This window comes from Macaca nemestrina, chromosome 5 (genome assembly GCF_043159975.1).
Source record: "Macaca nemestrina isolate mMacNem1 chromosome 5, mMacNem.hap1, whole genome shotgun sequence".
Taxonomy (NCBI): domain Eukaryota; kingdom Metazoa; phylum Chordata; class Mammalia; order Primates; family Cercopithecidae; genus Macaca; species Macaca nemestrina.
The window spans coordinates 173,330,644-173,344,052 of NC_092129.1; the positions used below are offsets into that span (position 1 = coordinate 173,330,644).

The 13,409-nt window shown below is 43.0% G+C and overlaps 1 protein-coding gene across 14 annotated transcripts in view; it reads left to right on the forward strand.

Moving 5' to 3' along the window:
- Nucleotides 1–13,409, forward strand: part of LOC105482625 (male germ cell associated kinase) — a 74,653-nt gene that overhangs the window by 38,539 nt on the left and 22,705 nt on the right. For all 14 annotated transcript variants that reach the window (XM_071097623.1, XM_071097630.1, XM_071097631.1 and 11 more), the window contains exons 9-11: nt 769–1,080; nt 5,564–5,736; nt 12,981–13,129. In XM_071097623.1, coding sequence (XP_070953724.1) covers nt 769–1,080; nt 5,564–5,736; nt 12,981–13,129 — 634 coding nt within the window. The remainder of the gene's footprint in view (nt 1–768; nt 1,081–5,563; nt 5,737–12,980; nt 13,130–13,409) is intronic.

Below are 13,409 nucleotides of genomic sequence, written 5' to 3' on the forward strand. Positions count from 1 at the left end.
TTCAGGGGAACAGAGCTTGACCATCTTAAGGAACCCACCCACCCCAAAAAAAAGAACAGCTACTTTGCCCAGGTATTTGATGCCAATAAGGGAATTTTTCCATAGCTGAGCTACACAGGCTTTAGAATTCTGTAGAATATTTTTTCAGTTTTAGCCTTATTGACATTTTGAACCAGATAACTCTTGGCTGTGGGATGCTATTCTGTGCATAATAGGGTATTTAGCATTGTCCCTGGTCCTCTAGACATTAGACACCAGTAGCGTCCCCCTACCCCTGTCATTATAAGAAATGTTGCCCAGGTAGGAGTGCAGTGGCACCATCTTGGCTCACTACAACCTCCTCCTCCCAGGTTCAAGTGATTCCCGTGCCTCAGCCTCCCATAAAACTGGGGTTACAGGCACCCACCAACATGCCTGGCTAATTTTTGTATTTTTAGTAGAGACTGGGTTTCACCATGTTGGCCAGGCTGGTCTTGAACTCCTGACCGCAAGTGATCCGCCCGCCTCGTCCTCCCAAAGTGCTAGGATTACAGGCATGAGCCAACATGCCCGGCCACTTTTAATTTTTTAATGCAATTTATTTCTTAAATCATTTTTTTCTGGTTATTTTTAAAAGGGACACTGTATAGGGAATGATGGCTGCTTTCTAAATCTTTGAAGCTCATGTGGGCTAATGATATATGCCTCGCACAGGGCCAATCACAGTTGATGTGCAATACATTTAGGTGGAACCATTTTCCATTTGTTGTTTTTTCTGTGTTTTTATAGGCATTGAAACACCCATATTTTCAAGTTGGTCAGGTATTAGGTCCTTCCTCAAATCATCTGGAATCAAAACAGTCTTTAAATAAGCAACTGCAACCGTTAGAATCAAAGCCATCTTTAGTTGAAGTAGAGCCTAAGCCTCTGCCGGATATAATTGATCAGACTGTTGGACAACCCCAGCCAAAAACTAGCCAGCAGCCACTGCAGCCCATTCAGCCACCACAGAACCTGAGCGTCCAGCAACCTCCAAAGCAACAGAGTCAGCAGAAACCGCCACAAACACTCTTCCCCAGCATCATCAAAAACGTGCCAACCGTGAGTAGCCAATCATGACGCTAGCAATGAAATAGTTTGACTCGTGCAATTAAGATTTTGTTTCGAGGCATTTCTAATCATGTTGGAAAAGATAGAAAAGATTATTCTTTGTTAAAGATCCTGAGTCCCCTGATTGGAGCTTGACATAAGATCACTTAAAATTCTAATATGGTTTATAAAAAGAAAAACTTTCAGAACAAAAGTAACCAAGTGTACATGCTATAGTCTTCGGTCTTTCTTTTTCTTTTCTTTTTTTTTTTTTTTTGAGACGGAGGTTTGCTCTTGTAGCTGAGGCTGGAGTACAGTGGCACGACCTCAGCTCACTGCAATCTCTGCCTCCTGGATTCAAGGGATTCTCCTGCCTCAGCCTCCCGAGTAGCTGGGATTACAGGCATGCACCACCACACCCGGCTAATTTTTTATATTTTTAGTAGAGATGGGGTTTCACCATGTTGCCCAGGCTAGTCTTGAATTTCTGACTGCAAGTAATCCACCCGCCTTGGCCTCCCAAAGTTCTGGGATTACAGGCATGAACCACTGCGCCTGGGCTTTTCTTTTCTTTCTTTCTTTTTTTTTTTTGAGACAGAGTTTCACTCTATTTGCCCAGGCTGGAGTGCAGTGGTGCGATCTCGGGTCACTGCAGTCTCCACCTCCTGGGTTCAAGCAATTCTCTTGCCTCAGCCTCCTGAGTAGCTGGGATTACAGGTGCCCACCACCACACCCGGCTAATTTTTGTATTTTTAGTGGAGACCATGTTGGCCAGGCTGGTCTTGAACTCCTGACCTCAGGTGATTCATCCATCTCAGCCTCCCAAAGTGTTGGAATTACAGGCGTGAGCCACCAAGCCCAGCCTAAAGTTCTTTCAATGCAGAAGAATTCAAAGAAATAATTTAAAAGAATCGGGTACTCCAGAGTACTGATCCTAAATCTTAAGAATTTTCTTTTTTTTTTTTTTTTTTTTTTTGAGATGGAGTCTCGCTGTGTCTCCCAGGCTGGAGGGCAGTGGCGTGATCTCGGCTCACTGCAAGCTCCGCCTCCTGGGTTCACGCCATTCTCCCGCCTCAGCCTCCCAAGTAGCTGAGACTACAGGCGCCCGCCACCACGCCCGGCTAGTTTTTTGTATTTTTAGTAGAGACGGGGTTTCACCATGTTAGCCAGGATAGTCTCGATCTCCTAACCTCGTGATCCACCCGCCTCGGCCTCCCAAAGTGCTGGGATTACAGGCTTGAGCCACCGTGCCCGGCCTAAGAATTTTCAACAGTGCTGTCATTTTACAGTGTTCTTAAATGCTAAGGAACATGGAGAGAATGGGTTTTTATTTATTATTATAATTATTATTATTTTGAGATGGAGTTTCACTCTTGTTGCCCAGGCTGGAGTGCAATGGCATGATCTTGGCTCACAGCAACCTCTGCCTCCCAGGTTCAAGCTATTCTCCTGCCTCAGCCTCCCGAGTAGCTGGGATTACAGGCATGTGCCACCACACCTGGCTAATTTTGTATTTTTGGTAGAGACAGGGTTTCTCCATGTTGGTCAGGCTGGTCTCGAACTCCCGACCTCAGGTGATCCGCCCTCCTTGGCCTCCCAAAGTGCTCGGATTACAGGCGTGAGCCACCGTGCCCAGCCAGAATGGGTTTTTGAAGTGTCAGACATAGTATAAAACTTTTTCTTCCATCTTTTGTTCGACTCCAGGAGCTCTTCAGTTGCTGTAGTGTTTTAGCTGTCCCATTGGGCTATACACTCCCAAATGTGTTTGCATTATGGCATTTTAGGATGGAAATTGGTCTTACACAGCACGTATCTATTTCCTTATCCAGTCCCCACCTGCCCTGCCAACACAGTATAAGCAAGGCCTCCTCGTCCCCCACTAGCACTAATCACATTCTAACCTACTGTTAATTACTTATTTCTTAGGTTTATTGTTTATTTGTCTCTTCCTCTGGAGTGCAGCAAGCTCAGTGAGATCAGGAATGTTTTCTGATTATCAGTACAGCCTCAGCACCCTGACCAGTGCCCGCCACATGGTAGATTCTCAGTAAATATTTGTTCAGTGAATGAAGGATTGAATAATTGCCCACATGACTTGCACACCACCTCTGGGGTCCCAAGGAGTCCCCTTTATCTTTGGAACAATTCTGAATATTAGAAAGTTCTTCCTTATACTGGGTAAAATCTGGTTTTCTAGCTTTTAATGAAGGCTAATCACTTTTCTAGAAAGGCAGCCTTTTAGATATTTGAAAATAGCCCTTATATTATCTGCCCTTTTCTCTAGAGAAACATCTCCATTTCCCTTAAGGGCTCTGCATATAACGCCATTCACCAATGACTGATAACTCTCAGTTCCTATTATGAATATGCCTTTAAGTCCCCTGTCATCCTGCTTCCCACTTAGAATGAGGCTGCCAGAACTGGAGGCAGACAGCAGGCAGGGAATATAGAGCAGGACGAATCACCTCCAACACTCTAAACCATGTGTGCACTCGTGCCACCAATGATTACAGTCCTCCCCACAACCGCTTAGAAGATGCCTCAATTGCTGACTCATACTGTGAGGGAAGGAAAGGAAGTTACTATTTATTGAGTAGCTACTAAGTGCCATGCATATGCTAGGGACCCTGTGTGTATTCTCTAAGTTAAAGAGAATAACCTAGCCCCCCACCCCGCCACACATACACACATTTTTATATAGGTAAGTTCCAATACTTAATCCAGGGATTAAGTATTGTGTCAACTAAAATTTCTAAGTATACCAATTTTTTCATAAATGCTTCTCCTAAATTGCATATTCTGTACCTCTGACTTGTGTATTTCATCTCTAGGATTCAAAAAGTTGCAAGACCTTTTACATCTCCAATTTCTAATTATTTTTGAATCTTTATTTTTTCTTCTCGGTTTACCCATTCTGCCCAGCTTCTTGCCAGCTATGTATTTGTTTAGTTATCTGTTTTCCTCCTGAATCTTCATGATGAATAGGATGACCGTGAGATCTTGGGCAGGCCACTACAACCTTCTCCTAGACTGACATTGATCCATTCATCAGTACTCTTGGTCAAGTTCTTCAACTATGTGCTGATCGCCTTTGCTGCCTTCACCCAATGGGCTAAAGTTCACATACACTACATTGAATGAATTCATTGTTTGCCGTTCATGAAAAAGTGTGGTCTATATGAGCTATCACTGTTTTTCCTTAGTGCTCACAAACATCCCCTTTAATAATTGATTTTAGAACCTTTGCCCTCATCCTCTACCAAACTTACTGAGGTGGAGTTTGCAAAAATAAATCTTCTACTTTATTAAGAGTATTATATTTGCCACTTTCCAGTCTTCTCAGACACACAGGATTCTTGGATATCACTGACATTGTTCAGCAGCGTTCAGCATAGGCACCCTAAAATACAATTCAACAGAAGGGAAGCTCAAACTCAGCTCAGGGTAACCTTTTATTAACCCTACTCATCTAGAGCTTAACATTTTTTTATTCTCTTTATTCTGGAGATTGTTCTGCCTGGCAGAGAAAATAATAGTGTAGAAGCTGGCAAATACTGCTTTTTGTTATCATCCATCACTATCACTGTGACACCATCAGCTTCAAGCAATAGCATGTCCGTTCTTTAAGCATCTCCCTGCACCCAACATAGCTGTATTTTCTGAAAATTTTCCATGCTCTATTCCCTAGTTTTGAGTTGCCTTTTGGATTTTTCTGTTTATGTGCCCCGAAACCACTCTGTAAATTTGTATAAAACCAATTCATTGTGTGCTCCAAGCCAGGACTTCTTTCCTGTTCCTTATTTCTGTTAACAATGCCTCCATTCTGTGGCAGTCAGACTCATACTTCCCTCTCTGTTTCCGTTAGGATTACATTCAGGGACTTATGACAAAAACTCGACCACTGTGGCTTAAACAATAGGGGTTGTTTTTCTCACATAACAAGAAATTGGGTGGTGGAGCTCATGAAGCTTGCGGAGGAGGCAGGCTGCTGCTGGCTTCCCGCTCCACCACCCTGAGCAGGTGGCTGTCATGCCTGTGGCCACAGGATGACTGGTGTGTCTTTGGATGTCATGTATATTCAAGGAGGGGGAAAAGTAAAAGATGCTGGCACATGCCAGCCTTAGTGTCCTTCTCATTAAGGCTGTCCCCAATTAAGGAGGACACTAAGGCTTTGAGAAGTTAAGTCCCTTGCCCAAAGAGACATAGCCAAGTCTCGGGTTTCCAGATCCTTCGTGTCAATGAAGAGTCAACTCAGATCCAAAATATTCAAGTCTCCCACCGACCTAGTTCACAGAGATCTCTCCTCTGAACACCTGTCATATTTTTGGCACGTACCGCCCATTTTTGTTCATGCTTTTAAATGTGTATATATGTTATGCCCTTAAGTGTATGGAACGCTCCTTGAGAATGGGGACTGTTAGTGTCTTACGTAGTAGCTTGTGCATGAAAGGCATTCAGTACATGATTAAAGATTATGACTGATTTTCCACCACAGAAGCCAAATGGCACACTGAGTCATAAAAGTGGTAGGAGGCGTTGGGGTCAGACTGTCTTCAAGTCTGGAGACAGCTGGGAAGAGTTGGAGGACTATGATTTCGGAGCCTCCCATTCCAAGAAGCCAAGCATGGGTGTTTTTAAAGACAAAAGGAAAAAAGATTCTCCATTTCGGTAAGATTTCAAATTCCTCAGAAAACTATTTTTGCCATGCATTCACTTTATTTTACTCATTACATATAAATGCATGTAGACCTTAAAAGAAGAAAAGTTTGCTTAATAGGCTGGGCGCAGTGGCTCAGGCCTGTAATCCCAACACTTTGGGAGGCGGAGGCGGGTTGACCACTTGAGGCCAGGAGTTTGAAACTAGCCTGGCCAACATGGTGAAACCCTGTCTCTACTAAAAATACAAAAATTAGCTGGGCATGGTGACGTGCACCTGTAATCCCAGCTACTCGGGAAGCTGAGACATGAGAATTTCTTGAACCTGGGAGGCGGATGTTGCAGTGAGCCAAGATCGCGCCATTGCGATCCAGCCTGGGTAACAAAGTGAGACTCCATTTCAAAAAAGAAAAAAAGTTTGCTTAATATATTGGTTCCTTCCACAAAATGCAAATCTTTCCACATACCTCTGAAAAGGTAAGAATCTTCTCACAGTAACAATTCTCAGTATTAACAGATGAGTGGGCGTGGGGGGTGTGTAGAGAGAGTGTGTCAGTCCGTTTTTGCATTGCTATAAAGAATGTGTTGGCCCAGGGTTCTGCAGGTTGTACAGGAAGCATAGTGCCAGCATCTGCTTCTGGCGAGGGCTTCTGGAAACTTAGAATCATGGCGGAAGGTGGAAGAGGATCCAGCCTGTCACACGGCAAGAGAGGGAGCAAGAGAGAGAGGGAGGAGGTCGCAGACTCTTTTAAACGATCAAGTCTCGCGGGAACTCAGAGTGAGAACTCACTCATTACCGCAAGGATGGTACCAAGCCATTCATGAGGGATCTGCTCCCATGATCCAGACACCTCCCACCAGGCCCCACCTCCAAAACTGGGGATTACATTTCAACATGAGATTTAGAGAGGACAGATGTCCAAAACATATCAGAGGGGATCTTGTTCCATTTTCACGATGCTCTTGTGAATGACCATCATTATTCCCCTTTGAAATTGACATGCCTCGTTGCAGAAAGCAGAGCACCACATGCCAAGTTAACGGCTGCTTCTGATGGTGTGAAGATTTCATTATCTGCTTGCTTGCTGTTCTAAACTTTTTTCAATCATTTCCTGAGTCTTTTCTGGAAGTTTAATATCTCTAGCAGTTCCTTTTCTTTTTATAAGTGAGGTCATCCTCAGTGTATTATTCAACTTTGAAGTTAGGATGGGTTAAGTTTTGGTGAATATTTTGGAAAGATACTTTCTTTCTTTTTTTTTTTTTTTCTTTTCCTCTTTGAAACAGAAGAATGGGAAGAACAGTTGTGTTATGAGTCAGGAAAACTTATCCCGTATCTATTTGGCATGGTATAGTGTGGAAGTCTTCGCTTGGGCACGCGGGGAGTCTCTAAGGAGTACATACGCTTGGATAATTTTTTTTCTTTTCTTTTTTGGTTGGATAACTCTTAGGCAATCCATCTCCAGGTCTTCACATTCCATAGGTACTCTTTCCTAAAAATACATGAATTTGAGGAAAAGCCCACTCAAGTCCTCTTCCACTTTAGGCAAGAAAGTCACACCTCTCAGTTATTTCAATTCTTACATGGCATAGAGTTACTAAATAAAGGGACAAATCAGAAAACTGGCTTCTGTTGGTTCTTGTCTTATAGAAATCGGGTACAGTAGTTCCCGTAACCTGCAGTTTCATTTTCCATGGTTTCATTTACCGGCAGTACAGTGCAATAAGATATTTTGGGCTGGGTGTGGTGGCTCACCCCTGTAATCCTAGCACTTTGGGAGGCTGAGGTGGGTGGATCGCCTGAGTTCAAGAGTTCAAGACCAACCTGTCCAACATGGTGAAACCTCGTCTCTACTAAAAATACAAAAATTAGCTGGGTATGGTGACAGGCGCCTGTAATCCCAGCTGCTCAGGAGGCTGAGGCAGGAGAATCACTTGAACCCGGGAGGCAGAGGTTGTGGTGAGCCGAGATCGTGCCACTGCACTCCAGCCTGGGTGAGAGTGAGACTCTCTCAAAAAAAAAAAAAAAAAAAGATATTTTTGAGAGCACACTCACATAACTTTTATTACAATATATTGTTATACTTGTTCTATTTTAGTATTAGTTATTAATGTTAATCTCTTGCTGTGCCCAACTTACATATTAAATTTCCTCATAGGTATGTATGCACATACATATAGGAAAAGACGGGCTGAATAAGGTTTAGTACTATCTGTGGTTTCAGGCATCCTCTGGGGGTCTTAGAACATATCCCCCACACATGATGGTGGCCACTGTATTTTAGCCCATGTTGGAAAGCATGGTGATTTGGAAGCACTGAAGCACCGGGGCTTAGTGATGTGTATTCTTTCAAATATACTAAAATGCTCTGTTTTCTCTTTGAAACAGAAGAATGGGAAGAACAGTTGTGTTATAAGTCAGGAAAACTTATCCCGTAGCTATTTGGCATGCTATAATATGGAAGTCTTCACTTTGGCATGCGGGGAGTCTCTAAGGAGTACATATGCTTGGATAATTCTTTTTTTTTTTCTTTTTTGCTTGGATAACTCTTAGGCAATCCATTTCCAGGTCTTCACATTCCACAGATACTCTTTCTTAATCCATGTGTTTAATCCACGTGTTTTCAAAACACGTGGATTAAAATTTTACTTATTTTTTTGAGGATCAGAGTGTATTATGGATAAGGTAGTTAAAACTTATTTTATCAAACCATACCATGAAACACTGCAGTTGCAGTCAATCCTCACAATATTTCATCTTATAAAATACCGTTTCTATCTGCTGTTAACAAGAAATAAGGAATAAATTTATGATAAAAAATTATAGATGTCAATTTAAAGATGTGCAGGGAGTTACGTAGTTAAAAAAATTTTTTTGGGTCTAGGAACAGAAGAGTTTGAAGACCGTTGATATAGGAGACTTGAAACATTTTATTTTCTTTTTTCTCTTTTTGAGACGGGATGTCAGAATGTCACTTCATTGCCCAGGCTGGAGTGCAGTAATGTGATTACTGCAACCTCCTCCTCCAGGGTTCAAGCAGTTCTCCTCCCTCAGCCTCCTTAGTAGCTCAGATTGTTATAGGCATGTGCCACCATGCCCAGCTAATTTTTTATATTTTTAATAGAGACAGTGTTTCACCATGTTGGCCAGGCTGGTCTCAAACTCCTGACCTCAGGTGATCCACTGGCCTTGACCTCCCAAAGTGTTGGGATTACAGGCGTGAGCCACCGTGCCTGGCGACTTGAAAACATTTTTTAAAACCCACGTCATTCTGATTTCAGCTAAATTTTATTCATAATTATTTATAATTATTCATAATTTATTCATACATTTTACTCATATATTTTTGAGGATAGTAGAGGTTTGAATCAAAACCTATATTTAAGATCAAGGTTGTGGCTGTTCATGGTGGCTTGGGCCTATAAATCTAGCACTTTAGGAGGCCGAGGTGGGTGGGTTGATTGAGCTTAGGAGTTTGAGAACAGCCTGGGCAATATGGCAAAACTCCATCTCTACAAAAAAAAAAAAAAAATACAAAAATTAGCCAGATGTAGCAGCCCACACCTGTAGTTTGAGCTACTCAGGAGGCTGAGGTGAGAGGATTGCTTAAACTTGGAAGGTGGAGCCACTGCACCCCAGCCTGGGCAACAGAGCAAGATACTGTCTCAAAAAATCAAAAAAGATCAAGGTTGTAATACAACTAGTAAATTTCTTCAACATTAATTATCCCTTTTCTCTTGAAATTCTTTAGAAAAGTGGTATGACAATGAATTTTTCATGTAGGTATTTCTTCTACATGTTTTTTTTTTTTTTTTTGAGACGGAGTCTCGCTCTGTCGCCCAGGCTGGAGTGCAGTGGTGTGATCTCGGCTCACTGCAAGCTCTGCCTCCCGGGTTCACGCCATTCTCCTGCCTCAGCCTCCCGAGTAGCTGGGACTACAGGTGCCTGCCACCATGCCTGGCTAATTTTTTTGTATTTTTAGTAGAGATGGGGCTTCACTGTGTTAGCCATGATGGTCTTGATCCCCTGACCTCCTGATCCGCCCACCTCTGCCTCCCAAAGTGCTGGGATTACAGGCGTGAGCTACCGCGCCCTGCCATTTCTTCTACATTTTTATTTTTTGGCATCTTTCAATGGTCCTGTACAATTCTTGGCATATGGTTATTATTATGATCATCATTACTATTAATATACTACCAGCTGTTAAGCTCCTGCCTAAACTTTATAATTTTCATACTTCAGTAAAAATATCTGCAGACTAGAATGCTGAGACTCAGATAGGCTGGGTTTCTTGCCCAAGATCAGGTGAGGATTAATTCAAATCCAGATCTTTCTCTCTTCTACCCCACGCTGCTTCTTTAGCAATAGGAGCTGAATTGGTGAATTGGTGGATTTGTGAATAGGAGGTGAATTGGTGAATTAGTGGATTTGTGAATAGGAGGTGAATTGGTGAACTGGTGGATTTGTGAATAGGAGGTGAATTGGTGAATTAGTGGATTGGTGAATAGGAGGTGAATTGGTGAATTAGTGGATTTGTGAATAGGAGGTGAATTGGTGAACTGGTGGATTTGTGAATAGGAGGTGAATTGGTGAACTGGTGGATTTGTGAATAGGAGGTGAATTGGTGAATTAGTGGATTGGTGAATAGGAGGTGAATTGGTGAATTAGTGGATTTGTGAATAGGAGGTGAATTAGTGAATTGGTGGATTTGTGAATAGGAGGTGAATTGGTGAATTGGTGGATTTGTGAATAGGAGGTGAATTGGTGAACTGGTGGATTTGTGAATAGGAGGTGAATTGGTGAATTAGTGGATTGGTGAATAGGAGGTGAATTGGTGAATTAGTGGATTGGTGAATAGGAGGTGAATTGGTGAATTTGTGAATAGGAGGTGAATTGGTGAATTGGTGGATTTGTGAATAGGAGGTGAATTGGTGAATTGGTGGATTTGTGAATAGGAGGTGAATTGGTGAATTAGTGGATTGGTGAATAGGAGGTGAATTGGTGAATTAGTGGATTGGTGAATAGGAGGTGAATTGGTGAATTGGTGAATAGGAGGTGAATTGGTGAATTGGTGGATTTGTGAATAGGAGGTGAATTGGTGGATTGGTGGATTTGTGAATAGGAGGTGAATTGGTGGATTTGTGAATAGGAAGTGAATTGGTGAATTAGTGGATTGGTGAATAGGAGGTGTATTGGTGAATTAGTGGATTTGTGAATAGGAGGTGAATTGGTGAATTAGTGGATTGGTGAATAGGAGGTGAATTGGTGAATTGGTGGATTTGTGAATAGGAGGTGAATTGGTGAATTGGTGGATTTATGAATAGGAGGTGAATTGGTGAATTGGTGGATTTGTGAATAGGAGGTGAATTGGTGAATTAGTGGATTGGTGAATAGGAGGTGAATTGGTGAATTTGTGAATAGGAGGTGAATTTGGTGGATTTGTGAATAGGAGGTGAATTGGTGAATTGAACAGACCCTGCCGTCCCCTGCTAGGTCTCTCAGGCAGCCAGGGCCTCCCCATAAAGAATACAGAGTACCAAATACTAACATGTATACCTTTTATTTAATGGTTGTCTTATTTTTAAAATTATTGTTATTATTATTGAGATGGAGCTTTGCTCTTGTCGCCCAGGCTGAGTGCAATGGCGTGATCTTGGCTCGCTGCAACCTCTGCCTCCTGGGTTCAAGCAATCCTCCTGTCTCAGCCTCCCAAGTAGCTAGGTGATTACAGGTGACCATCACCATGCCCAGCTCATTTTTGTATTTTTAGTAGAGATGGGGTTTCACCATGTTGGCCAGGCTGGTCTCAAACTCCTGACCTCAGGTGATCCACCCACCTTGGCCTCTCAAAGTGCTGGAATTACAGGCGTGAGCCACTGCGCCCAGCCTGGTTGTCTTCTTAAAAGTGAACAAAAAGCATGATATTTATATTTACATTTATACTTGAATTTATATTCAGTAGATGTTTATTGAATACCTAGTTGGAATTAAGCCTCTCCTCAACTCATCAAATATATAGCAACAGAAATAAGACCTCCAGAGGACGGTAACACATGACAAGTGTGTGTATTTAGTGCTACTAGTGACAGCTGCAAGGAGCACTGGGAGTTCTGTCTATGGGCAGAGAGCCCTCTGATGAGGAGAGAAAAGTCTTTTTAGAGTGAGCAGTTTTGAGACTGGGTAGAATTTCAGTTAGTGGTACAACAGCAGTGGGCTCAGGGGAAGGGAAAGATGCCAGAAATGGCGGGACTGTTCCCAATGAAGCAGACGTACCTGTGCCTAGAACTGCCCCCAAGCAGGTGGCCAGTAGTTCAAAGGGCCATCCAAGTGAGTGTCCATTTCCAAGGGAGTCGACTTGGTGAGTAGGGTACGGTAGCATGAATTTCTAGGTGGAAACCATGGATGCTTGGAGTTAACAAGTGATGGAAGTTGGGCAGTATATTCAGGCCCCAGCAAAGAAGGAGCCCAGTCGGAGGGTGGTGGGGAGGAGGTTGGTCATGGAGGGCTCATTACACACAGAGGAATGGGCAGCAGAACAAAGCAATGGCTGCCTCACGCACTGCTACCTGGTCAAAGAGGCCTCAGGAACAGGCCTTGGGCATGAGACAAAACTAAGCCTCGAAGCAGAAAGTCCTCAGTCCCTGCACAGAAACAGGACTGTGGGAGTCAGTGACCAACGGGCAGAGAGTCAGTCTTAATACTAACACCACCAAACAGCCAGCTAGGTGCTTAGCCACTGCACAAGTCTGTTCTGGCTACTGAGACACAGGCACGTCTCCACAAATACCTATTTTCTGTGCCTGACACTAGGGTAACCGGAAATTGTATATGGGAGCTTTTCTAGCACTTCTTTCCCCACTTCAGTTTTTTAGGCCATTCAAACCGTGCCCCAAACAACCTCATTGATTATAAATTATTTTAGTCAACAGGTGAAGATGGCTGTTATTTCTGTCTCCACACACCAGCTTCCCACGTTATGAATCCAACTGCAGCAGTTGCAGGACAGATAGAAACATATTATACACAAGCAAATTGCTGCTCAGTTACAAAGCCTCCTGTCACATACTGTCTGGTATCAGAAATGAGTCTGTGCACAACCTGATATCTACGGGGGTAGAGGGGAAGTGGTCAGTTAGCCAAAAGACTGATGGAAACCATTTAAGAGAGGTCAGATTGACTGGCTTAGGAAGATGTGCAGAGGGTGGGCGAGATCCTCCTGCTGTTCGTGCTGTAATGCTACCTTTCATTGGCTTTCAAGGCTTCCAGAGCCAGTACCCTCAGGCGCCAGCCACTCGACAGGGGAAAACAAGAGCTTTCCTGCGGTTATTTCCCTAAAATCTGATTCCGAATTGTCAACTGCTCCAACCTCTAAACAGTACTACTTGAAACAATCAAGATATCTTCCAGGTAAGTGGAGCAAAGAAAATGTTTGCTTCTAACTAGAGTATAGATAGAACAGGTTCAAGTGTCTTGGACTCTCTGAAGAAAGGGCACCAGTGAACTAAAAAACCTAATCACAGAGCTCTTTAGTCGTCAGTCTGTCACCAAGGACTTTTCTGGACCTCCTGTTTCTACCACTAGTAGAATTCTGCTCAAGAAATGCTTAGGAGCAAAAATCAAGATGCCGAATATGCTTCCAGAAAACACGAAGCCCCACCCCTCGCCAAAGCTATGCATTCAGTAAATC